Raw genomic sequence first — 27,545 nt, 5'->3', positions numbered from 1 at the left:
GGAAGACTGTTTGAGTGGGGCAGGCTGGATTAATTGATTGGCAAGGACCACAGATTATGAGGCCCAAGCCTATTGGTTCTTGTGACTGAAATAGGCTGTTTATGGCTCTTTAAATGACTTTGTTCCATGTCACATTTGTGCTCAGATCTCAGCTCCACATTGTAAGATCACTTTCCTTAGTTGCTGTACATACCTGGTTGGAATGTGCTTTATGCTGAAACTGAAGGAAGCATGGCCTGGTTTAGGGAAAGGGCTAGAACAGAGCAATGCTTTGGGCAAACTTTCCAGATTTGCCAGTGGCTGCAAACTCTAAAGCATGCCTTATATTTAAAGGCCCTGCCTGGTGCCAGATTGTCCACAAGAATTACTGTCATCAGCTGTGTATTAATGATGGTTGAGTTTAGAACCTGGTACTTGAGTTTAGAGCTGTATTAATTCAGTAGCCACTCGTCACATGTGACAATTAATTAAAATTAAATAAAATGAAAAATTCAGCTCATCAGTCATGCTAGCCACATTTCACGTGCTCGGTAGCCACATATGGCTGACTACCCTATTGGATAGCACAGATACAGAACATATCCATCATTGCAGAAAGTTCTGTTGAGAGGACAGTGACGGTCTAGACTGAAATAAGAGAGGGGTGGAAATAGCAAAATGAAAGCTGCTTGCATGTTGATTTTTCTCTCCACTCCATTAAATCTAGGGAATCAACAGTGTTTGTAATGAAGAACATCAGACTCTGAGCTGTAACCTGAATTCTTGTCCAAAATTCAGCACACTGGCAGCGAGCACACGAAACAGATTGCCACTTGTCCTGTCGGCGTCTTTGAGACACTTGCCCATCTAGGAAGGCACAGTGCAGGTATCTGTGTGTTCTGCCACTTGAGTGGTAACCCGGACCAGCTCACAGACGGTCCACCTGTCTCCTTGTACCGCTTGTCTTCACTTCCTCAGGGCCCCTGAGCACCCCTGAGTTCTCCGTGATTATTGGAATGTGAGTATAGCCAAGTCTCCCAGTTCCTGTTTTTATCATCACGTGAAGGTGTATTTGATCTGTTTCTAATTATGATTTGAGGCAGCAGCACTGTTTAAAGGGCTGAGCATGCTGGACTAATTGCTCAGGTTTTAGCGTAATATCACTTTTTATGGCCTGACCCTCCCCTGGCTTGTGCAGCCATCTGCTCCAGTGTTTTTAGGCAGCTAGTACCTGGGGATTACTTCCATATCTTCTGTAGCCTGCTTTACTCCTCAGGACTTGATCCTCTGACAGCTTTGCTTTTATATGTGAATCAGACAGATTTGGTCCTGGGTGGCCGGTGGAGGGTTTAGTTCCCAGTCCAGCTGAACAGATTGTCTACAAGCCATGTGGGCAGGGAGCACACATTCCCCTTGTTTTGATCTGATCCTTTCCTTTTATTGCTGAGGACCGTCAGGGGTTTAGGGTTTTTATTTCCCTTGAAAGACTCCCGTTCTGGCTCTAGTATTTGGTGAAAATGTTTGTTTCCTTCTGGTCTGGATGAGCCTTACAGGCACAGCATCTGCACCCAAGTATGTAAGTTTGTAGCCCTGAGGGTGCTGGGTCCCACTCAGCTGACTACCAGAAGGTGGAGTTGTACATGTTCTGATCCCAGAAATTGGATATTGTAGGTTAGGATCTACTGGGATTCATCCTTTTTGGCATGAATTTCTGTTTTCCTTGATTCAGTCAACCAGTCTGGATTCCAGTTGCAATAACTTCTACCTCTGTGGTTTAGTCCTTTAGCCAGAGGTCCCCAACTTTTTGGCACCAGAGACTGATGCTCCTATGAGAATCTAATGCCTGATGATCTGAAGTGGAGCTGAGGCGGTGATGCTGGTGCTGGGGAGCGCTGGGGAGCGGCTGCAAATACAGATGAAGCTTCGCTTGCCTCCTGCTGTGCAGCCCCATTCCTGACAGGCCATGGACCATTATGGGTCCGTGGTCCGGGGGGTTGGGGACCCCTGCTTTAGACCACATTCCAATTCAGGCTCAACTTTCTGAAGAAAAGAGGGATGGTCTTATGTCCAGGAAGGTGAGGAGGAGGCTGAGGCCAAGCCTGAGTTGGGCTTCTCTACTCTGGGCCTGGGGTGGGGTGTGTGTGTGTGGTAGTGGGGGGAGTGTGGGTGTGTGTATATACATGCTCCTCAGTGAGTGAGGGCAATGGGAGGACATGGAAAGTACTACACAGAGTGAGCACACACAGGAACCTCCCAGCTGCCACTGTGTTCTGTCCCTGGCGCTAGCAGCAACATTATGGGCTACTGAGTTCTTAGAAAAGCCAGTAATCAATTAGTAGTCATAACAGTTTAGCTCAGGGCTGTCCATTAGGGCAGCCATTTAGCCACATGTGGCTGTCAAGCATTTGAAACGTAGCTTGTGTCAGAGGAACTGAATGTTTCAGTTTACTTAATTTTAATTAATTTCAACAGCTGCATGGACTTTAAACTGGGTGGTGCTTTGCAGCTGTCACTTTGGTTTGCACACGCAGACCCCATCCCGTCTTCCCTGAAGTACTCTGGGAGAGCTAGGGCCTTTGCCCCATTTGACGCCAGGGAAGCTGGCTCAGAGCAGCAAGGGGGTTTGCCCTTGGACACAAAGCCAGTGAGTGACTGAGAGGGAACTTGAATCCAGGTCTCTTTACTCCCACACTTGGGGTACTGTGTTCTTGTTCCCAAAGCAGAGAGCTGCCCAGTTGCCAGAACACAGAAGAGGAAACCGTTCTCTTGCACTTGCTTTTTCTGAAATAGATGAAAATGCCAGGTGCCCTACAGAAGTTCCTTGGCCTGTATGGAACTGTTTTCAGTATTTGGGGTAACATGCCTGTGTCTTTTTGTTCTAACTGGCCTTTAAATCCATAGAATAGAATTTTACTGCTTTCTTTGGATCCTGAGGAAGCAAGCAATTTTTGGTTAGCCAAAAGTGAGTTTTCCTACAGCCAGGAGTAGAAGTAGAGTCCAGCACCTCACATGTCATAGGTGATCCAGTGAGCACATGCTTATTAGGTGGAAAGCAACTTAGCATATGGACTTAGTTTAATTTTTCAGTCACTGGTTCTCTTAATTTCTGTAATTGTTTTTCTTCTCCCGTCACTCATTTCAAATGTAGTTACGCGAATGTCTATTGGGAACCTGTCACATTCAGGCCCAGTGCTGGGGATACCACGATGAAAATACATTCTCTGCTTTGAAGGAGCTTGAAGTCGACAGCCTTTTGTATTTCAGGTGGGAGCTCACACCTCAGTCCTGCCTGTGATCCCAGGGCCCGCTCCAGGAAGTGGGCCTAAAGCAAGTGCTTCCACTACAGTTAGATTTGGTTCTGGTTCTGGTGTGACCAGAAAGGGATGGTGGCTTGCAGGACAGCTTGGCCAGTGCTTGTTTGAGTGAAACATGGAAATGGAATTGTCTTCATGCTCACTGGCAGGACTGCAGGGGTGTGAGACCGGCATGACACCTCAGCAATGAGAAGCCGCCTGCACTCAGACCTGGCTGCAATGGTGGGCTTGTTCCCCAAAAGCACAGGCTTCTCTGCAGGGACCTAGTTGCTGCTGGAGTGGAAGTGGGCTGTCTACTGCTGTCTTCGGCTGTGGAGGGCCCATGTCTCTGATCTCTTCACCCCAAGGGATACAGAGCTATTGAACAGCATTTTTCTTTTTAAGAAAAGGTTTATAATTTTTCCATTATAAAAGGAGCACGTTTAATTTTTTTAATACAAAAAAGTATGAAGAAAAATAAAATTTAAGAGTCAGCTGTTAGGCCACCATCCAGAGAAAACTGTTACTGACCTTTTATCGTGTATAGCACCTTTGATAACCCCCCAGACAGTTTGCCTTGGGTTGTTAAAAATTATATGTTAAACGTATCAAAAGTATATTTCTGAATGTGAAAAGTCCTTAACTTACTACAATATGTATGACCCTTGAAAATGTGTTAAATAAAAGAAGACAGTCACAAAAGCCAGTGTACTATATGATTGCATGTATATGAAATGTCCAGAATAGGCCAACTCAGAGAGTCAGAAAGTAGACTAGTGATTGCCAAGGGATAGAAGGGCTGGAAGAAATGGGGAGTGATGGGTTTCTTCTTGGGATAATGCAAATGATCTAAAATTGATTGCAGTGTTCTTTGCACAACTTGGTGAAAGTGCTGAGCCATGGAATTGTACACTTTAAATGGGTGAACTGTATGGAGTGTGAATTCTATCTCAATAAAGCTGTTACTAAAAAAGTACAAATCACGAGATACCACCTCACACCCATCAGGAAGCCTACTATTAAAAACAAAACAGTGTTGTTGAGAATGTGGATAATTGGAAAAAACATAAGTGTTGGTAAGGATGTAGAGAAATTGGAACCCTCCTGCACTGATGGTGGGAATGTAAAATGGTACAGCTGCTGTGGAAAACAGTATAGTGGTTCCTCAAAAAAGGAAAAATAGAATTACCGTGTGATCCAACAATTCCATTTCTAGGTATATATCCAAAGAAATTGAAAGAGACTCAAACAGATATTTTTATACCTATATTCATAGTATTATTCACTACAGCTAGGAAGTGGAAATAAATGTCCATCAGTGGATGAATGGACAAACAAAATGTGGTTTATACATACATTAGGATATTATTCATCCTTAAAAAGGAAAGAAACGGACACATGCTGTATAACATGGATGAACCTTGAAAACATTATGTCAAGTGACATAAGCCAGTCACAAAAGGACAAAGACTGTATGAGTCCACTTATATGAGATACCTAGAATAGTCACATTCATAGAGATAGAAAGTAAAATGATCAGGGTGGGGTAGGGTGAGAGTTATTGCTTAATGGGTAAAGCGTTTTAGTTTTGTAAGATGAAAAAGTTCTGGAGATTGGTTGCACAACATTGTGAATGTACTTAACATTACTGAACTGTACACTTGAGAGTAAATTTTATGTGTATTTTACCATAATTAAAAATTAATAAACCTGTGTGCTCACCACTCAGCTTAAGAAGTAGATAACTAGCATTAACCTGGCCCCACATGTCCCTCCTGTCAGGCCGAGGCCACCGAGCTCCTGAATTGTCTGTCATTCTTTTGGTTTTCTTCATAGTTACCATACATGAAAATATTCCTAAATAGCACATCCTTTAGTTCTCTATGCTTTTGAATTGTGTATATGCAGTGGCCATCTGCATGTGTTTTATACCTGCTTTCCCCTCTATATTACAAGTAAGGTTCTCAGTTGCACAGCTCTGATCCCATTTTCACTCTTGTGGAGGATGCCACTATTTGTCTTCCATCAATAATTTTTTGTTCTCATCAAACAGTGCTGCTCTGAACATACTTGTACAGCTCTGACTTGGGGAGGTGTCTCCAGACTTTGGGATCCCATGTTTGAGACTACTTCTATAATCCCAGATTCATTTGAGACCGATTTTGCGATGGTATGAGGGACCATGAAGTGCCCAGATCCTGGAGGAAATGGAGTTTGTTCTGTGATTCCTCACTGGCCACCTTTTTGCTGGAAAGCCAGAGTTTCTTGAGTACCGCCAGAGTGGATTCAGAGGAGAGGAGAGGAGGGTCTTAGGTATCAGGCTTCAGGCCGACTCTGGTTGAAGGCAGAAGAGGAGGCAGGTTCAAGAGCCCTAGTCACAAGTTCAGCGTCTGTAGCAGTCACTCAGGCTCAGATAGGTTCATGCCCTGCTCCACGTGGTAGTTAAGGGCTCAACATTCAAAGCAATCTCAGTGCTGGTAGAGGGTGTTTAGGAGAATAACCCTGTTCTGTAAGTACTAAAGGTTCAAAACTTATTTGGTTAAAAGGGACCTCTTTTTCTTTCTAGAGCCACTCCATTCCCCTCCCCAGTGACATAATTCTTAGGTCTTTGTATATCTGTCCAGAAATGTTTTGTGCATATAAAAGCAAATGTATACCTTTTAAAAAATACACTAAAGATGCACATACCATAAACACTGTTCTGTACTCGCCTTGTCACTTCTATTTCTTAGAGACTTTTCCATTATCAGTGCTATCTCTCTTTTTAAACACTAACTTTTTATTATGCTGTCTTACTGGTCATTTCACACCTGCAATGAAAAGCAAAAATATAGCCCCATTGGAAGTCCAGGGCTCAAAAGGTTCCACTTAGCTGTTTTTTTGGTTTGGGTTTTTTTTTTTTTTTTTTTTTAAATCTGTTCTGTACCAGGGTTCAAATTAGGGGTTGGCTGGTGATGCTCAGAAATGGTTCAAGGCAGTCTTCTAACTGGGTTCTTTTCTTAATTGGGTTTCATTTGACCCAGAACCAAAAGCAAGCCATATGTGGGTGGGCGCTGGGGTAGCTGGGTGGCTGTAGATATGGCTTTCTCCTGGGTATCCTCAGCTACCAGGTTTTTGAAGTGACAGTTCATGTCAACCATGCAGAACTGAATCTGGTGGTCCAGGCAGCCTTTAAAACCTACATTTGCAGGGGCAGATGGCACCCCACTATCATCCCAGGTGAAAGGAGTGGGTGCTGCTTGGGAGGTGGCCTCTAACAAAGGGGACTTCCTACTTACGTGTCCATGTTTGTTTGGAACCTTGCCGTTTCCTTCCTTATACATTATTAGGAATCCTGGAAATCTCCTCTAGACTTCAGATTTCATCCTTTCCCAGTGGAAACTAAGAATCCCTTTCCTGAATTGGGTGTAGCAGGTTTCGCTTTATATAAGGACTTGGTGAGTTTATGGCACTGCTGGCTGGTCCGGCTTCTAAGACTGCCTTGTCTGAAGGTGCCTGGGAAGTTACTTGAGTGTTTATGCTCATCTTCACACTACAGAGAGTTCATTTACGGTGATGGATAAGAGTGAGGTGACCTGCCCACACCACAGTAAGATATGGGGGCTCCAGGAAACAGCATGCTTTCACAGCCTCATGGTGTATGTACTGGCTGAGTACATGTCTATTCATGCTCCTCTGAGTTGTGGTGTTCATGACTGCCCGCCAACGAAGGCACAGGGTAACAACTACTCGTGTCTGCTCCTGTGCTGTTGGGGCTCAAAATGGGTGCACCTGATGACAGCACTGAGATGGTACTTCGCTTCCAGGCTTGGTGGGACCAGTGGACACACACACTATTCTGTGTTAACAAATGATAGGAGATGGCTTTGCCTACCACACTTGCCTGAGGAACCAGAGGGAGCCTCCCCCTGGGATGGGCTGGGAAAGGTGGGCCTGGGTGAATATGGATACCAGCTGGGCTTGCAGAGGAGAGGGCAGCTGGGAGCTGAGGAGGGACTCGGTTAGCATGGGATGGGGCAAGGTGGGATATGCCCACTGATGTGTTTAAGATAGAGCAGTCTGTTCCAGGTGCTGGGGTTCCAACTGGCATTATTGGGCTTACTAGTATTTTTTTCACATTTAGGATGGCTACAGTCTGCTGGGCAGAGAAGGGTACTCTACCAAGGTAGATTTGGAGTTTGGCAAGAACATTCTGTAATCTCAACTTTAACACTTACGTTTTGCTTTGAGTGTTCCAGAGGACTTTGTGGCCAGAAAGCTCACTTTGGATGGCAGCAAGTTGTCCCCTGGCCTCACTGTGATAGCTAGCAGGACACACAGCTGATTTGGAAGTGCCACCTGCAGTTCACAGATCATACATGATTTGACCCCTCCCTTTCCCTTGTTCTTCTCTCTCCCCTCTGTCTCTCTTGGCTGATGAACTTCAGAACATAAAGGAAATCTCTGGGCCAGGAGTGCTCCTGCCTGGGAGCCAGTCTCCTGTCCCTGGACATCTGGAGGCAGGCAGCCTTTTACCAGTGACTTTAATGTCTCATGTGACTTCCTCTTAGGTTTGCTTGTTTGCTAAAGGTGGTTTCTATAGTGCTAAATCCTGCCTAGGAGTAATAATTGAAACACTCTCCCTCTTACCTCTCTGAATTAAAACCAAATGGAAAACCTCCACAAAAGCCTTCCGAGGGAGAACCCAGCTTTTCCCATTTCATAAAGTTCTGGTGGGTTCTTAGAGAAATGGCTCATTAACTGCCCCGGAAAGGCAGCCCTGACCACTGGCATATGTAGCAAGGTGCTTTGGCAGCATCTCATGTTTAGGAGGCTTCTTGTCCAACCCTCAGGGAATAACTTCTCCCCAGTGCACACAGTTTAATTAGGACCTGTGATTTAATTAGGAGGCTTCCCTGAGCCCGGATGAATTACAATTACCTTTTCAGGATAAAGAGTGCCCTCTGCATGAGTCCCACCAGTGCCTTTTGTTAAAGTGGCTCCACCTGTGAGTGAAGGCCCCCTTCCGGAGGACCCTGCACTTGGTGGTACTGCTAGCCCATTCCCAATGACTTCATTTCTAATGTGATCACAAGAGTATTAGTCATTTAGCCAACTAGAGTGAAACACTGCTTCTTAGATTTGCTTATTTGCTTTTAAAAGTAGCTTTACCATGCTGAATTCTGCCTGGGAATAATAACTGGAAGGAGCACTCGGTGGTCTGTAGAACAGGTTTCTCCAATCCTGTCCTTTTTCCTTGAAGTTTCTCCCGACAATTCAGTTTCCACCACCCTTAACATGTAATTGCTGGGGCTACCTTAATGCTGAACTCAAGTTCTGGGGCGCAACCTTGTTTTTAAAGCTTTCACCGGACCCTAATGTGCATGCTCACTGACCAGGAAGCTCTGAGCCCAGCTCCCTTGTGGTTTTACTCTGAGTGACCACATGGTGTGCATGTACTGAACCCTCAGCTGCTGGCCTGGTGTCTGTTAGCACTTAAGGTTGTGCTTTTTGTTGGACATTTGCAGCTCAGGTGGGTGGGCCACGTTCACTGTGGTGTGGCCCAACTCACTAATCCAGAACCCCAGTTGGAAGGGGTGTGTACTTAGGCAGGGAGAACAGTGATCACCAGGAGCCTCATCTTCTTTGTGATGGTCTGACCAGCCTGGGCACCAGGGGTGGCTGAGGGAAAGGGGCTGCTTTTCACTGAGGCATGTGCTAGAAAATGGCTCTGCACAGCCTGGTACTATGGGTTAAGCAACTTGATCCAGCCTCAAGAGCTATGTCTAGCAGCACCCCTTTCAGAGTGTGGGCTAAAGACTTTTCAAATGAACAGATAACACAAAACTAGGAGAAACAGTGTGTGCTGGATGGCAGTATAGAGATTCAGAAAGATCTGGAAAGGCTGAAACAAGCCAAGTGATAGAGACAAGGTGTGTACAGACCTGTAATAAGGTTTGCCTTTGCGGGGTATGGAAACATTCTGCCCTGGATAGGAAGTTTGCACTAGAGAGCCCTCAGACTGAGAATCCTGAAACTACCTAAAATGCCCTCTTGGTCCATGGTCACTGCTGGTGTTTGGCCTTGATGTGGAGCTGAGCCTGCAGTAAGGTTCCATTGCGATGGTCCTATCACTCATCCCTAGTCCCGGGGGAAAAAGAGCAGCATAGCCACTTGAAGTGGGTCTTGTGAACAGTGTTTCTTATGTGAGTAAGAGAAGCATTTACTGGGCCTATAGAGTCAGAATGGGCAGGCACATCTGGGGCCCTCATGGGATCCTTAATGTCCTCTGAATTTCAGAGTCAGTACTGTTCTTGAGACAGTGTCTTTCCTAATTAAATCAAAGGGCTACTTTTTTCTAAGCAGTGGGCTAGGGTTGATGGCCTGGGGAAGGGCTTTGTGAAGCTTGTTCTCCTGCAGGGGTTAGATGAGTTTAGTTCTCAAATCACCCAATGTGAAGGCAACCCTATTTACCTTGTGTTTTGTAGGCCAAGGATGACTGCTTTTGAACCATGCAAAGGGCAGGGTGTCTGGCATCTGTCTCAGGGGTCTATAGGTTTCCATCAAAGAATCCTTCTGTCAATTACCCTGATTAACCAAGAGCAGATTTCATCCTGCTGACCTTGGGCTTCTGTTCTGTGTTTGTTAATGTGATTCGGGGCTGAAATCTTTCTTGTTTCCTTGGGGCTATTCTGCTAACTCACAGACCTGTCCACTGCATTTAGGGTAACTGCCAAACCATGTACATATTGTAGGTTGTCATCTTAAAGATCAGGATACTCTTTTTTTATGTTCCATTTTGTTCATTCAGAAAAAGAACTCTTTACTAATTATCTTGAATACTGGGTTCTAAGAGAGATAAAAACATAAGTGAGATGTAGTGCTCATCAAGAGCTCAGGCTCTTTGATGAGCCTGAGGCCCAGACTTCCCCTCCGTGGCTTTCCTCTCAGTGTCTTGACAAAGAAACAGTAAGTGCTTCCAGCCTAACCATCTCTTTCTCCCGCCCCTCCGTCATAAGGGTGAGCTTGTCGGCCACAGACTGTTACATCGTGCATGAGATCTACAACGGGGAGAACGCGCAAGACCAGTTTGAGTATGAGCTGGAGCAGGCCCTGGAAGCCCAGTACAAGTACATTGTGATCGAGCCCACCCGCATCGGTGATGAGACTGCCCGCTGGATCACCGTAGGCAACTGTCTACACAAGACCACCGTGCTGGCGGGTACTGCCTGCCTCTTCACCCCATTGGCACTGCCCTTAGATTACTCCCACTACATCTCCCTGCCTGCTGGTGTGCTGAGCCTGGCCTGCTGCACCCTCTACGGAATCTCCTGGCAGTTTGACCCTTGCTGCAAGTACCAAGTGGAGTATGATGCCTATAAACTGTCCCGCCTGCCCCTGCACACACTCACTTCCTCCACCCCAGTGGTGCTGGTCCGGAAGGATGATTTGCACAGAAAGAGACTGCACAATACGATAGCACTTGCTGCCCTGGTGTACTGTGTAAAGAAGATTTACGAACTCTACGCTGTATGATTTCAGTAGAACAGAGAGAAGCAAACAACCCAGCCCACAAGAGACAACAGAGTATTCAGGTTGCACAGTAACATTTTTGCTCTGTGAGGCGTCAGAGCCGGGGGAGGTGTTTGGTTTAATATTTGTTATTTTAAAAAAAAAAATAGCACAGATCACAAATGTACCAAGGGTTTTTCAACTCATCACACTAAGATGTGGATTTCCGTAATCCACAGGGAGTCTGAGGCTATGGAAGTCTGACTGGGCAGTGGAATGTTAATGTAAGCATTGCTGCTGAGGGGGTGTGAACGCGCTTGGGGGTGGGGGTCTTTAAGTATATTGTTTGGCTGTACCATCCAGAGCCAACCAGAAGCTATTGACCATTAAAATTATGAGAATTTCAACTCCAGGTGTCTTCTCTTTTCATGGCTGTCTGCAGCTGCTGCTGCGCAGTCTGTTCAGAGTGGCAGCTTGCATGTAGAAGGAGTTGGCAACATGAAAACCACCCTGTTCCTTGCTGCAGCCTGGTGCCACCATTTGCAGCAAGGACAGGCCTTTGAACAAGGCAGGCTTAGACCCAAGATAGCCCTGGGGCCGGACCCCTCCCAGAGCAGTCTCATGTCTCACTCTGGCCCGGTTTCCATGGCCAGCACTGCTAAATGGTGTTCAGGGACATGGTAGAATAGGGTGGCAAGGCCTAAAGGTCACTGGGTTTCCACATGGGTTCATATGGGAAACTGGGGCCTGGGATCTTTTGTCTAGATTCTGATTTGGAAAGACACAAAAACATCTGCATTTTTTTAAATCACTGAAACTGTTCTTGACGTGGACCCTGAGTTCAACCCACTGTCCCTAGGCTGAGGGAAGAGTCCTCAAAGCAGCCTCTGCAGCACCCTGCCCCTCTACCTGCCTGGTGCCACCATTCCACAGGAGCCGGGTCCCATGCTCCTCCCTCACACCAAAGGGCATATTATGCATCATTTCCCACATTCCCTGTAAGGCTTTGGATAAATGAAAAATTATCCCCTCCACAAAGATTTCGGGTCCCCTGCTTAACTGCAGCTTTCCTAAGACCTCTGTTCTCAGCCAGCTTTGAAGAGCTACATAGTACTTTTGAAGAGCCCATGTTTAAGAGGCAACCATACTGATTTTTCCCCTACTTTTAAAGGATTTATCAGGAAGATCTGATACCAGACAGTAATGAAGGGGTGCACAGGAAGGCATCAAAGGAGTGACTGGGCCAGTTTTTGTAGGGGGAGACCCAGAGCTTTAAAAGGATTTCAAAAGGGACTCATGGCCCACGAAGAGTCTGAGAAACTGATTTAATTCCAGGGGCCCTAGAGATACTAATTACTCAGTTAAGTGCTCGGTGGCCACAATGGTGTTGGGTAAACACTACTGTTTACATGGCAGTGTGGCCATCTGGAACAATGGTGAACTGGTAGTGGTCACAAACAGACCTCACCTTGACTGTGTAGTGCCCATGACCCCTCGCACGTCTTGACTGCTGGCTCTTGAACCTGCTAGGCAAGAATGGTAGGTATTTTTGTCCACATTTGGAAAGGGAGCCCTATGCTCTGCCTGCAAATCGGATTTCATGGGGGAGGCAGCTAGAAGTAGACAAGCAGTAGCCATATCAGGGCAGCTGAGCAGAAGCCCTCATTAGAAATAGAAGCCAGGTGTACTGAACAAAGTGATTCTTGTTGGGCGGACTAGCTCAGATTCTGAAATGCCACCTTAGTTATGTGTTCCATGCCAAGGAGGTGAGGATGTGGTGCTGTCATGGACCACAGGGCAGGGGTTTTAGATTCTAGGGCTCTACTTTAGCAGTGCCAAGTTAGCTGGGAAGGAGAGCAGCAGAACCACTTCTGTGCCTAGACAGCCTGGCCCTTCTGTTGGCACTGACTTATCTGTTTCTGCCACCTTCTACATATATGTCACTGACAAGTGGGCAGTGTTCATCAGTAACATGCCACAACGCTCTTGAAGAAACAGCCTTAAATAACTGCCAACTGAGAGAAAGAAGAGGCCAAGTTGGCTGGGCCCTCCTCTGCAAAGTCCATATGCATGAGTCCTGGCTATATCACTTCATGCAGTTCACTGAGTTATTTAAACTGTCCGTTTCACTCCAATTTCAGAGAAGAGCAAAGACCTTTCATAAGGTCCAACTCATCAGGAAATGAGAGCAGACCCTCGCAAACTCGTACTGTCTCTCATGTTGTTACAGTCTTAGCTCCTTCCAAAGTATAGTGTTCATATCTGATTCAGCAGCTGTCAACTCCTGATGAGGAAGGGACGTTCCTTCCTCAGTGCCTGCTAGGAACCAGGCAGTGTGCCCAAGTAGCTGTGCACTCAGTATATCAAGAGATATACGTGTGAGCTACAGCCACTCAGTAGTGCACAGATGTACAGTACTGCTGTCTGGAAAAACTAATTTGGTTTTGTAGGGGGAGACTGATTTTGGCATGAAGCACAAGACAGCTTGCTTCCGCCCTTAGACCAGTGAAACACCAGGAGTCTTAAGGAGTAAAGTGGAAAGTGCCTTTGAACTTCATGAGAAGGCAGAACTAATTCAGAATTGTGCTTTTCAAATCTACCCAGTAGAATTCAGGGATGAAAGAGATGGAAAAACAACACTTGATGACAAAAGAGAAATTGGAACAGCAACAATACCACTACCCCTGGTGGCAGGTGTTCATATTCAAATGTAGGTTGAGACTCCAAGAATGAAAGGCCAAGGCCCGTCCTGGCCCAGCTCCCCTTTTCGAGGTGCTCTTGTGTGTGGTGCACTTGCCTTCAGGAAAGTGCTGTGCTGCCATCCAAGTCACAACAGCAGGCTCAACAAGCCCCACCTTTACGCAGTGTTCTCTCCAGGGGCATGTAACTCCAGAGGGACCTGAGATGGCTATTGGTGCAACATGGACATCAAAGAACCCTGAATCACTGGCCCTTTTTAGTCCTCTTCCTAGTCTCTGAGCATCTGTGTGGTGCAAACACATCTTTAATACCTTTGACATTGCCAACCTCCTCAAGAGCAGCTGTGCTTCAGACTCAGCCTTTGGCAGACAGTGAATCTAGTTGATTTTAATGGTCCTGTATTACATTATTTTCTATTTATATGGTCAAGGTACAGCAAGTGAGTTGAGTTTTTTTAAATGTTAGGTAAATAAATATTCAGTGTTATCTGGATATGAATCAAGTGTCATATCTAGGTTAAGAGACCCTTCGTGTCTGCTCCAAGCTCTATGTCCCAACTCACACCTGGGAGTCGGCTTGGTAGGCTTCCAGCCACTATCACAATGGGTCCAAAAGCAATAACCTCAGCAACATAGTTGTTGCTGTCTTTTGATGGAGTATGTGCTTGCTAAACCTGCACTCCTCAGAGGGCAGTATATCACATCAGTCTCCTGTTGCTGACTATTTTATTTAATCGAAAATAAAGGACAACACCTGGACATGGGTCTTTTCTAAAGTGCCAGCCAACAAGTGTCCAAGGAGAGATATTCTCTCATTCCCATTTACAGAGACAGCTTCCTCTATCACTGCCTTTTACTGAGGACCTGCTATGCATTCTGCAATTTTATTTGACCTCATACTTGGGATAGGCTTTAGTGTGGTGGTGGCTGCTGTCTCAAATCCAACTATTCCCTGACATGAACCCTAAGGAGCCCTTTCTCTTCCATGTCAGGAGAGAGGTAGATGGTTTCCGTGGATAGTGAAAAGCCACCCATCACGTCTGTATCTACATTCCAACCATGGGCTCCTGCAGTGTCTAGGCCCTGTTGGGAGCTGGGATAGGTCACCAGACCTAATCATCTACTTGCTCTCCTACTCTCAGGAAACTCAAGAGCCTTGAATACCCAACTCACAGGCTGGCTTTGGCCATTTTTTTTTAATTTTGTGGGTAGCCGTTTAAAATACAAGCTCTATCAAGTCCAGAATTAGGACACATGTAAGGTGCCAGTATAATATGCTAGGAGATTTTTATTCCAACTTGGGGAAGCCTATACAATGGACCCACAATTTCCATTGTCAGCTTCAATAATGGGAGAAGTTTCATCCTAAACTTCAGGTATGAAGTTGACTTACTCAATGAACCTCAGAAAGGTGGATGCAGGCATCCTTTTTGGCTATGCTCTAACTGTCATAGCTAATAAACGGGCTGCTTCCACCAGAGACCACATGCTTCTTTAGAACCCCTTCCCACCTGAGTTTCTGAATATTATTTTCTAGAGGATAATGAAGTCATGTGGGATCTTCCTCTTCCTTTGGGCTGCTGGCTCCTTAGTAAATTCATCTTCTGGTTGGAGTGGTGCCTGACCCTACAGGGCTTTGAGTAGGAGTCAGTGGAAACTGGGCAATACCTTTTAGGTACTAAATCTGGTGTCACTTGGGATATGTCAAATGATCAATCACATATTAGCCCATTTGCTGTGTTGAATGAGATACTGTAGGAACCTGGAAATGGAGGAATATGAATGACTTCTTAAAACTACAGCCTTCTCCCTTGAGTATTGGAAGTGGACTCTGCCAAAAACAATTAGGTAAATGGTCTTGGATAAGTTAAATATGAAAACAACAGGGTCAAGGTGATATCAGGATGTCTTCTGATGTTAAAGACTGAAACATTTCTGGGAGCTGGCAGAGTCTGGAATTCAAAGGAGACGTGATTCTTCTAGTCCTTGAGGACTACGACTCTTACTGTTCAATTCATTTATTTCATATTCTTAGCATTAAAACCCCACTCCATATTTATTCCTTAAGTGTTACCCCTCACCCCTGAGAAGAAAAGCCTGTTGCCTATTTTGTTTCCAATTATCTGCCAGCAGGGTCTTTGCCAGGGAAAAGAAGTGTAACTGTAGAAGTGTATTTCTATCTTTCCTACCTGTGAGATAAATATCCAGTAAAGTCTCAACAAATGCAGCTCTCCCTTGTAGAACAGCCATTCCCAAGCAGGTGCTACTTCCTGCCCCAGTTCTGTTGCAGCACTAGGAGTTCTTGGATTTCTGCTCCTTTCTGGCTCGAGAGGCCATGAGGCTGAAGAAGAGCCCAGGAGCCAGAGTTCGCAAATAAATGGCCAAGGAAGGCAACAGGTCAGCCAGGATCACATCTTTCTTTTTCTTCCCCACAATAGCCAGAACATCTCGGGCCACATCCATAGGCCTTCGGCCCTGTGCTGTCGTCTTGTCCATAACTAAAATAAATAAAAGAAACACATGAACTTGGAAGCAGAGTCTCTCTCTTGAGTTTAGCTGATGTGGACCGTCATCAGGTTGGCTTGCTGGATTTCATATCATGAAGCTCCTTCCAGTCTGTCAGGAGGCAGGTGGTACACCACCTTCCTTGACTCTTTCATACTTCAAGGAAATGAGGACCTATTCTGCAGCTCAGTGTTCATGAGCTGGGGTAAAAGAGATGTGGGTCGTAGATAGGAATAAGGTAGACAGGGCCCTAGTCAGTGCTCAGAGCTGCTGGTCCACGACAAAGGATGAAGACCAGCCCAGAGTTAGTCCCTCACATGACAGATGAGGAGGAGCTTCCTGATCTTGACAAGTTTTGCCTTTTGAAACAACCAATGACTAAGGATGTTGTACCATCAATTAATCTTGGATAACCTGGCTTGAGGTCTGCCAGGTAGCGAGTGGGAAAAGATTATGACCCCCAAATGTACTACGAGCTCACTGAAGTGAAAGCGAAGAAGTGAGTCAGAAGAGATATCACAGTTCTCCACATCATGTCTTAACTGGAGAGCAAGCAGAAGAAATCTTAGGTTTGTTTTAGACATTAAATAGCTGCAGGGAGTTTAGGAAGTGTTAGGCTACTTAGCAACAACTTATGTTTCTTCTTCCCTAGTAATCCGACAATTTTGCCAACAAAGTGACAGGAATAGAGGAGAAGCCACTAGCACAGACCATTTGAAACCATTTGTAAATTGTCCAAATTGTCTGAGCTTCCTCATCAGTATCTGTTCTCGTTAACGTGGAAGACTAGGAGGTTTCTTATTGTTGCTTCTTTTTAAATAACACTGAGGGAATTTTTTTAAAAGATTATTTTACGTATAAATAATATAAATACTAATCTCTCTGAATCTATGCCTCTGGTTTCTACCGACTTACTGAATGAGAGCAGCTGCCATCCAGTGCCTGGACGGCCTTGCTTCAAGTCTGGCCGGGGTTAGGTGTAGAACCAGGAGGACCCTGGTGATGCCACAGCACAGGCCCAAGAGATCACACCCAGGGAGGCAGGACATGAAGGACAGTACTCAGGGTGGGTGGGCCCCATTCAAGCTTGGGAAAGTAGAGCCAGCTCCCACAGCAACAACTCAGGTGGGTTAACTAACCTGGGAGGCAAAAGCCTGGATCTCTGCTTGGCCTGAGCCTGCCTGCATGCATGGGCTAAGCTGTTAAGTCCACTCGTGGTAACTGCAGGTCAGCTCAGCACTGTTTGGCTGAATCAATATGTAGATTCTGAGACTGGTGCACCCACCTCACCTCAGAAGACTGGGCTCTCTGCTTTGAGTATCCTGAATTCAGTTACTTCTGAAGCATAGTGGGTGGGGAAATTCTGGGGTCAAGCAACCCATAGTTTCCTGGAAGTTAATTCACCTTATCTTTACTTTAATTCACTGAGAATGGGTTAGGAAGGAGACTGGTATATTTCTGTTTGGCGACTTCCTTTCCAGCCCTCAAAGTCCTAGCCTACAGGGGTCCTGCCCTGATAACTGTGAAGGGCTGATTCGTGGTAAATGAAAATTACTCAACAGTATATAAAACTAATACCCATATGTAAGTTTTTTCATTTTAAAAATTATGTTCAAATGAATAAGCAAAGATTTATCAGGTAAGAGCAGAATGTCTCACTGTGGCAACAGCTTTTCACAAAATAAAAGAGAAACTGGGGCCTCACCTCCATATTTGGAACCATCAGCAGTGATGGCATTTAGAGAGAGGTTGGTCTGGATGTAGCCAGGGCTGATTACGGTCACCTCAATTTCATACTGTTCCATCTCAGCACGCAGACAGTCAAAGAATGCCTGGGTTGCATGTTTGGAGGCCGCGTCTGCAAAGGTTGATGGCCAGAGGCAAGTGAGTGAGCTGGTGCTGGGACATGGCCTAGAACAAGCCCATGCATTCATGCCCATTCATTCTCTTTTATTATTTAAAAAAAAAAAAAAAAAAAAAAAGGTTTATAATTAAATTTCTCCCATGCATTCATGCCCATTCATTCTCTTTTATTATTTAAAAAAAAAAAAAAAAATGGTTTTATAATTTAAGATTCCTATGGTATTATAGCAATGTTTTTCTCCCGATTTAGAGAAGTACATTGTATCCTTGTTCTTAGCAAACACCCAGGAAGAAAAGAGCATCATGTCTCCAACTTTCTCCTAATGGTTCAGGAAAGAAAAAATTTTAAATTTAAATACACGCATATGTGTATACACACACACACAGAGTATGATAAAACAAATATTGTAAAATGTTAACAACTGGGGAATCTGCATGAAGGGTACTTGGGAGTTCTTTGTATTTTTCCTGCAAGTTTTCTTTAAGTCAGAAATTATTCCACTTTAAAAGGTTAAAAAAAAAACCCTAACAAAAAAACTTAATACCTAATGGGTAAAACATTCAAATAGTACAGAGGGATATAAAGTAAAACAGTTAAAGCTCTGCCTTCCAATTACATTCTCCAGAAGTAACCAATGCTAACGGTCTCTCAGGATATATTTTTTATGTATCTTATGTACATATGTGTGATTTAACATATAAGAAATTTTTTTTATAGAAATGAGCTCATACTGTTCATATTATTCCTGTAAGTAGCTTTCTTCACCTGGTGACACAGACTGGACAGCCTCCATGCCAGCCATGCAGACCCTCTATGCTCCTCCATGGGTCATAAGACTATAGAACTGGCCCCATCAGTTGACTTTCATGGGTTGTTTCCAGGTTTTATCACTGAGCAAGTGAGCACCCTTGCACGCATAGGATGTGTGTATATAAAATTTGAGGCTGGTTCTCTTACATATTTCATATGACAAACTTCCATGAAATGGCTTTTCATTTGGAACAGCTATTGAGCTTGCTCCACTTCTAAGAAATGGAGGCACCTCTGTTCTTCAGTAATGGCTACAAATCATGGTGAAAGGTACTCTGAAGGGGGACACAGTGACCATACAATGACATTCTTGGGAAACACAGAGTATCTCCACTGAAAAATCAGTTTCCTCTAAATGTTTTAGCCTTCGCAAAGGGGGAGCCATCAGCCAATAAAATAGGAAGGGAAACAAACCCAGGAGTGTCATAGAGAGTCACATGAGAAATTCAACAGTGTCTGAACTTGCTACAGTGCCTTCCAGGGCCAGCTCCTTTGGTTTAGGCCAAGTTGCTGGGGGCTGGATGAACAGTCTGTGGGTTGGTAGGTGGAGAGAACTGCTCCTGTCAGCCGTGATTCCAGGAATGCTGCCCAGGCTCAAGGCCTGAGAAGAGGCAGTCATCCTGGGAGTCCTCAGAATAGAAGGCTGCTCCCTGACAATGAGTCTCCCAGAGCTCTCAAGCTGGAGGTCCTTAGCCAGGCTATGCTGACCTAAATCAACACACTGATGTTATAGTACTCGCCTCTCTTGTCTACAAGGCACATTGCTAAATACACCACCTCAACCACCTCACTTCGTCTTCATGAAAGCAGTGTGAGGGAGATAAAAATGTTCTCCCAATTTATAGATGAAAAGACTGTTGCTCAGTGTTCACTAATGTGCTCAGGAGGCACTGCCACACTCAGTCTGGTCATTATAAAGTACCCAGACCAGCCATGTGTGCCTTACTTTAGTCACAGGCCAAGTAGAGAACAAAACTCAGATTAAACCAAAGTAAAGCTTGGAAATAATTTAATGCAAAGAACATGGAATAGCCTTTACTCTGACTTACCTATTACTAACGGCTTACCTCATTTGTTTTATCATTCATGATTACACACACACAGACACACACACACACACACACAGAGTTATTTGAGCAGTCTTAGATGGCTGTCCTATGCTATTGGAGTTGAAACAGAGGTAACAACCATAGAAACAAACATGTATACAATGCTTCACAGTTTACAAAGGACTTTTCATCTCCATTTGTCTTGTTTCATCTTTAAAACAGCTTCGTGAGGCATGTAAGATGACTATAAGTCTCATAAGAAAGGAAACGGAGGGTCAGACAAATTAAACAACTTGCCCAAGGACACCCAACTAAAACCAAAAAGTAGAGCTGGGTCCAGAGAGAAAGAGTAAGTTTCTGTTACATTTCCAGTTCAGACAGTTGGCTAAACCATATCATCCAGCATTGGATGTCTGTTCCTGTCCTTTCAAAGTGCTGAAGCAGCTCTGCTCTCCCTTCCTTCTCTGCCAAGTCAGCTGGGTGTGGCTGAATCTAGCATTTAGAGGTGGGAGAGCAGATGAGTTGGTTACAAGTCAGCATTTATATCCAGAGAGTAGAGCAAAAAAAAAGGGAGTTACTAGGACAGTTTGTGAAATTACCTTTAAAATCTTTTAACTAAAGAAAACTAGATTCTGTTTGCTTGCTGGTGCAACATGAGAACAGACAGAAGAATGAAATGATAGTTCAAAATTTTGGCATAGCCATTTGCATGCATGGAGGTAAGAGTGTGAGCTGGAGGTCAATTTGGCAGTTTTAATTATTTGATCCTACCTATTATTTCTACTTTGGGGAATTTATCTTACTAAAACTCCCATGAGTGCCTAGAGATATAAATATTTAAGGATGTTCTATGTAGCACATCATTGTTAATGGTCAGAGACTTACAGGGAAAAAATTCTCAAAATACCCATGAAAATATTTAAATAAATTATGTCTATCCATTCAATGAATTACTATATATTCATTTTAAAGGATTAGTTAAATCCATATATACTGATGTAAAAGATATGTCAAGTGGAATAAGCAAGCCACAAAACTATGCATAATGTGACACCATTTTTCTGTTTGATCATATGTAGAAAAAAGTTTGGAGGCATATGGCAAAAGTGATGAAGTGATAGTACCTGTGGGACAATGGTAATTGATAATTGCGGCTGACACTTCAATGGTACTTATGCCTGGCACTGCTCCAGACACTTTGCTCACAGAGCTAATAGACTAACTCATCTTTCTAGTGGCCTTCTAAGGGTAGGACTGCCCCTGTCTCCATTCTGCAGATGAGGACTGGGGTTCAGAGTGATGGTGACACCTGCACAAGGTCATATATAAGGTCTAAGGAGTAGAGCTGGGAGGCATTCTGCTCAGAAGAACACTTTCTGATGAAGTTCCTTCACATCCTGTACTGTTTCTTTGTCTGAATTCTGGATAGTAAATGTGGTATTTTTATAATGAGGAAAAACAAAAAGAAAAACATTTGGGGGAGGGAGAAGGAAGTACTCACATGCTGATCGAAAAGGAATGCTGATTTTGCCCTGGATGCTGCTGATTGCAACGATGTGACCATGTCGCCTTTTGATCATGGAGGGCAGAATTGCTAAGGAAAGAAGTCAAGGACTTTAGAAGAGGACTTTTCTTTTGGTCACTGCACTTAACACTGAGAGGAGGCAACCTCACTTATTAGATTTTGTTAGAACAAGGAAGGTGTACAGTAAAAGCCCTGCGGTGTGGGAGAGCTATGTTTTGTTGGAATTCTTAGGCCTCCTGCAGATTTCCAGCAGGCCAGCAGACAGGAGGATGGGGGAGGAGACAGAGGCAGACAGGAGCCTAATCAATAAGAACGGCCAGCTCAGTTCCCTTTCCTAGGTAGATCCTTTCCCTTGGAGTGAAATCTGTACCTGGACATGAGAATATCTCCACTTTGTAGGGGTTTGCAAACACCTCTAAGAGGAAATGGAGGCAATGCTGAACAAATGAAGCTGTCAGTGAGGAGAACATCTTGATTTAAGGCTATAAAGCAGATAAAGAAAATGCAAATAAGTCTGGAAAAAACAAATACTCAAGCTGTAATGACAGTACCTTTTCCAGGATAAAATAGAGGATGGAGACAGGTCATTTAACAAACAAGGAACCAAGCGAAGTAAAAACAAAGGCCAACATATTAGTGCTGTTTTTCCTTTCAATCCAAGACTGTTACCTTTTGTTAGAGCAACTGGGCCAAAGTAGTTTGTCTCCATGACTCTCTTGTCCACATCTGTGGTGGTGTCTATGATAGCACCACGGTAGCTGATCCCGGCATTGTTGATGAGCACATCCACATAGCCAAAGCACTGCAAGATCTTGGCTGTTGCTGCAACTATGGCCCCAGGGTCTGCGAGGTCGAAGGTCACAATGTAAGGCTTGTGTGTCTGCACCTGGTCAGATAGGACAGAAATCAAAAACACCTTCAGAATGACAGGCCATGTGAGCTACATGTCCCCGCTAATCAGAGTCCTGGGAGTGGCCCACTGGGCATGAAATCACACAGGCTACAGCGCCTCTCTGAAGAGATGTGGCCTGGAGGATCCTGCCTACAGTGCTCACACCTGACCTGGGCAACTTTTCTCCTGAATTGAAAATTATTAGTAGAGCTAGAAAGTAAATTCCACAGGACAGGGATGATGTATGGTATAGGTTACTGTAGATTACCATAGGAACTATTAATTATAGCTCCTTTTGTTGCCTTGTGCCGGAACTGTGCTATACATTGTAACTAATTAAACAGTACCCATGTTGAAAGATGCTATCCTTCTCAGGTTAAGTCACTTTAATTAATTTGTTCATGAAACATTATATATTCCAGACACTGGGGACACAGTAGAAAGCAAGACAGACATGGTTCCTGTCCTCCTGAAGCAGTCTAGTGGGGAAGACAGATGAACTATGAAGAATGCCACAAAAAAGTATAAGAAGCTAGAGAAATAAGTAACTAAGCAATCTAACTTAAAGGGCTTCTCAAGAGAGTTTAACCAGAGAACAAAATGAGGAGGGTGTGTGTGTGAAATCTACAAAGATGGCAGAGTAGTAAGTGCCAGGAATCCACCTTTCCATCTGGACAACTGTATTGGTAGAAACTCTGAAGTGACTATTTTGGAACTCTGGAATCCATATGAATGCTTAAAGTTTTCAGGAGAGTGCTGGCTGGCAAATGAGAGATAATTTTGGTCAATTTCAGCCATCAGCTCAGTAGTAGCTCTCCATCCCCAATCCACCCAGCCCTGTGGCTGGCAGCTGTGGGAAAGACAACCCACATTTCAGGTACAGCATGGAAGCGGGCAGGTTGGCATTTTTTAACCAGCACTTGCTTAAGTAGCTTCCAGTAGATTTAAAGAAGTCACATATTTTTCTTTGGTATTCAAAAATATAAATAAATCCCCAGAGGACATACCTGAGGAAGCCCAGATGATGGGCTTCCTACTGGACAGACTTTAAGGCAATTGTCTTAAAGATGTTCAGAGTGCTGAAGGAAAACATGGGCAAAGGCAGGAAATTGATGTATAAACAAAATAAAAATATCAATGAATATAAATAATTTTAAAATTTCTGAAACTCAAAAGTACAGTAACAGAAATGAAAAATACACTAGAGGGGTTCAAAATCAGACCTGAGCAAGTAGAACACAGAATGAGTGAACTTTAAGAGAGGACGATTAAAATTAACAAGTCTGAGAATAGAAAGAAAATAAGAAGAAAGAAAACTAAACAGAGCCTAAGGGATCTGTGGGACTTCATCAAGTGGACCAACATGTATATTATGGGAATCTGAGAAGAGAGGGGGTGGGGCAAAGGGTAGAAAGAATATTTGAAGAAATAACTGCTGAAAAATTTTTATGAAAAAATATGAATCTGCACATCCAAGAAGCTCAATACCAAGTAGAACAGTCAATGTAATCCACACAGCAACCACAAAGAACATAGCTATAGAACATACACATGGCAAAATGAGAAGAGAATCAAAGAATTTAACTATAAAAAATTAACTAAACACAAAAGATAGTAAAGCAGGAAATGAGGGACAAAAAAAAGCTATAAAAATAACCAACGTCACCATGAAAAAATAAATTAATTAAGTTTTTAAAAAGCTATAAAGCAAACAGAAAACAGATAACAAAATGGCAGAAATAAGTCCCTCCCTAACAGTAATTATGTTTAATGTGAATAGTTCAAAATTTCTAATGAAAAGACAGATTGGCAGAACAGATTTTTAAAAAATCCAACTATATGCTGTGTTTAAGAGATTCACTTGAGATCCAAAGAAACAAATATATTGAAACTTAAAGGATTAAAAAAAAATTCAGTTTTTTGGAGGAACATGGTAGAGTGATAGACATATCCAGATATCTCCCCTTGAAATGACAATAAGCTGAATATCTAAAACTCAACAAAAAACACCCAAACTGCACACCAGCATGTCTGAGCATGGGATCTGCACTTAAGAGCTACCACAGGTCAGAACTCCAGGTGTCAGGTGGTGGACTTGGAAAAAGAAAGAAGCTGCCTCTTGAAGCTGCCAGAACTCCCTGTAGGAGGAGGGGGAGCAGAGAAGGTGCAGCGAGTTCTCTAAACACCGCTGCCTAAGAGATTTGTGAGTTCCACGAAGCCGACAGTTGGGCCCAGTCATCAGGGCAGAAAGCAGAGAAGGACAGCAGAGATTTTTACTGGCCGCAGTTGCAAAACGAAGGCTGAACCACAGCTCCCATCCCCAACCTAGAGGGCCCTTCGCCCCATATACTCTGAGACAAACACTGCAGCGCCCCAGGGAATCTGAGCAAACGCTAACGAAACTGTGCTAACACTGACAAGGACGGAAACTGAGGGTAGCGAGTGTGATTAAATATCTACAAGAAAATAAAAAGGCATTATTAAGGCTTTATATAAAGCAGGGATCCAAGAGGCTTAGATGACACCTACTGGAAACCAAAAGAAAAGCACCTTCTTTGCGGCAGGCTAAACAGACCTTTATATAATAAATCTTATAAAAAAAAAAAAAAGCAGAAAACACTTCCATTAATGTCCAGGTGGAAAAATAGTTCAATAAACACCATAAACAATCAAGGTGACAAGGCATCTCAGAAAGAAAAAGAAAAAACGCCAGAAAATAAGCTTAAGGACATAGACATATGCAACTTAAATGACAGAGAATTCAGGAAGGTAATTCTGAAAAAATTCAGTGAGTTCTGAAATAAGTCATATCAACAATTTCAGGAACTGAAAAAACAACTACATGAGCAGAGCAAAATGATTAAATGCTCAAAAAGAACAAAATAGAACTTCTGGAGATAAAAAACACCCTGCAAGAGCTGAAAAATGAAACAGAAGCTTGGGAAATAGAGTCAACCAAATGGTGGAAAGGATCAGTGATCTCGAAGACAGAAATCTAGAAATAAATCAGAAGGAAGAAGAGAGAAACCGAAGAATGAAAAACAATGAAAGAGAAATACAAGAACTAGCTGATACTATCAGCAGAGGAAATATAAGAATAATGGGCATTATCGAAGGCGAAGAAAAGGAGCAGGGACTAGAAAGCATTCTCAGAAAAATAGGGGAAGAGAATTTCCCAAAAGTAAGGAATGAGCTGGAACTTGGAATTCAAGAAGTCAACAAAACACTCAATTATCTCAACCCAAAAAGGCCTTCACCACGACATACTGTATTAAAGTTATCAAAAATCAATGACAAAGAGAATTCTCAGGGCAAACAAGGAGAAGAAAACGGTAACATATAAAGGAAAACCCATTAGATTATCATCGGACTTCTCAGCACAGACATTACAAGCCAGAAAGGAATGGAATCAAATATTTAAACTATTAAGTGAAAGGAACGACCAGCCTAGAATAATGTATCCAGCTAAGCTCTCCTTTAGATATGAAGGAGAAATTAAGACCTTTTCAGACATACAAAAATTGAGGGAATTCTCCACTATGAGGCCTGCACTACAGGAAATAACAAAAAAATAAATAATAAAATAAAATACATAATTAGGAGTAAAGTGACTATCAGGCAAATAGAAGCAGAGGAGTGCAACCCTTACTAAGAACAGGACATCATACGCTTAAATAATGAGAAGAGAATTGCTATAGCAAGATAGTAATGAACGTTCAGCATACATAGGGACAAACCGAGACAATGACTGAGGGAGGATTCAAAGATCAAAACTTGCAAAGGGGAAAGGAGATAAGGCACATGCAGAAGAATATGGAGGACTATAAATATATAACTATTCTTTACATATTAATAATGGTGACCACATGCCAAAGATTCAGAACTGAAGTATATAACATAATACAAGAAGGAACAGAGGGAGAACCCACAAAAGCCAACCAAAATAAAGAAAACAGAAGCGCAAGGACAAAGAAGCAATGGAAACACTGAGATACCAGAAAGCAAAGGATAAAATGGCTATAAGACTTCCTATTTCAATAATCACCCTAAATGTAAATGGACGGAACTCACCACTTAAAAGGCACGGAGTTGCAGAATGGATCAAAAAACAAAACCCAACCATATGCTGCCTCCAGGAATCATATCTCAGCTACAAAGACAAATATAGACTCAAAGTGAAAGGGTGGAAAATGATATTTCAAGCAAATAGCATTCAGAGAAAAGCAGGAGTAGCGGTACTAATATCAGATGAAACAGACTTCAAAATAAAAAAGATAAAGAAAGATACTGAGAGGCACTTCATAATGATAAAGGGAATCCTGCACCAAGGATATATAACACGTATTAATACCTATGTTCCCAATCAGGGAGGCTCAAAATATGTAAAGCGATTATTAACAGAATTAAAGGGAGAAAAAGACCAAAACACTGTCGTAGTAGGAGACCTAAATACCCCACTGTCGGATGTGAACAGACCCGAACAGAAATTCAATAAGGAAATAACATCCTTAAATGACACATTAGATCAACTGGACATAACTGACATTTACAGAGCCTTCCAAAGGAATGGAAGGAATGGAATCAAATATTTAAACTAAAACAGCTGCTTATATAGTCTTCTCTAGTGCACATGGAACATTCTTAAGAATCGAACACATACTGGGACACAGAGATAGCCTCAACAAATATAAGAGGGTTGAAATCATACCAACCATATTCTCTGATCATAATGCTTTGAAACTAGAGATCAACTGCAAAAAGAAAGCAGGAAGAACCACAAATACATGGATATTAAACAACATGCTACTGAAGAATAACTGCGTCACAGAAGAAATAAAAACAGAGATCAAGAGGTACATAATAGAAATGAAGGATAATCATAGTACAACATATCAAAACTTTTGGGACATGGCAAAAGCGGTCATAAGAGCAAAGTTCATATCATTACAGGCCTATCTCCAAAACCAAAAATGAGCCCAAAGAAACAACCTAATGCTTCGTCTTAAAAAAAACTAGAAAAGGAAGAGCAAATGAAGCCTAAAGTCTGCAAAAGAAATGAAATTATCAAAATTAGAACAGAAATAAATGAAATTGAAAACAAAAAAACAATAGAAAAAAATAAATGCAACAAAGAGCTGGTTCTTTGAGAAGGTTAATAAAATTGACAAACCCCTGGCTAGACTCACTAAAAAAAAAAAAAAGAGAAAGGACACAAATAAACAAAATCAGGGTTGAAAGAGGGGAAATTATGACAGACACTGCAGAAATACAAAGGATCATACAAGAATACTATGAAAAAGTACATAACACCAAATTTAATAACCTAGAAGAAATGGACAAGTACTTAGAAAAATATAACCTTCCTGGACCAAATCAAAAAGAACTGGAATATCTAAATAGACTGATCATCAATCTGGAAATTGAAACAATCATCCCAC

General features: G+C 43.1%; 2 protein-coding genes across 14 annotated transcripts in view; one reads left to right on the top strand and one right to left on the bottom strand.

Annotated features, from left to right (window-relative positions):
* The window catches only part of TMEM11 (transmembrane protein 11), a 13,837-nt gene extending 2,667 nt beyond the window's left edge, over window positions 1–11,170 (top strand). The window contains exons 1-3 of one of the 5 annotated variants that reach the window (XM_015586708.2): window positions 1,853–2,054; window positions 3,128–3,243; window positions 10,271–11,170. In XM_015586708.2, coding sequence (XP_015442194.1) covers window positions 1,953–2,054; window positions 3,128–3,243; window positions 10,271–10,787 — 735 coding nt within the window. In that variant the 5' untranslated portion in view covers window positions 1,853–1,952 and the 3' untranslated portion in view covers window positions 10,788–11,170. Of the gene's footprint in view, window positions 1–706; window positions 998–1,852; window positions 2,055–3,127; window positions 3,244–10,270 lie in introns of those variants that run through there. The other 4 variants (XR_001516568.2, XR_001516567.2, XM_006908468.3 and 1 more) reach the window with 4 other exon arrangements.
* Window positions 11,171–14,732: 3,562 nt separating this feature from the next.
* DHRS7B (dehydrogenase/reductase 7B) overlaps window positions 14,733–27,545 on the bottom strand; it is a 53,846-nt gene continuing 41,033 nt past the window's right edge. For 7 of the 9 annotated variants that reach the window (XM_015586621.2, XM_006908466.3, XM_006908465.3 and 4 more), the window contains 4 exons: window positions 21,885–22,101; window positions 21,192–21,284; window positions 17,673–17,825; window positions 14,733–15,960 (listed from right to left, as the gene is read on the bottom strand). In XM_015586621.2, coding sequence (XP_015442107.1) covers window positions 15,755–15,960; window positions 17,673–17,825; window positions 21,192–21,284; window positions 21,885–22,101 — 669 coding nt within the window. In that variant the 3' untranslated portion in view covers window positions 14,733–15,754. The remainder of the gene's footprint in view (window positions 15,961–17,672; window positions 17,826–21,191; window positions 21,285–21,884; window positions 22,102–27,545) is intronic. The other 2 variants (XM_015586626.2, XM_015586625.2) reach the window with 2 other exon arrangements.

Source organism: Pteropus alecto, unplaced genomic scaffold, assembly GCF_000325575.1.
Source record: "Pteropus alecto unplaced genomic scaffold, ASM32557v1 scaffold52, whole genome shotgun sequence".
Taxonomy (NCBI): Eukaryota; Metazoa; Chordata; class Mammalia; order Chiroptera; family Pteropodidae; genus Pteropus; species Pteropus alecto.
The sequence above is the reverse complement of the archived record's forward strand: the minus strand, read 5'-3'. Positions and strand labels throughout refer to the sequence as shown.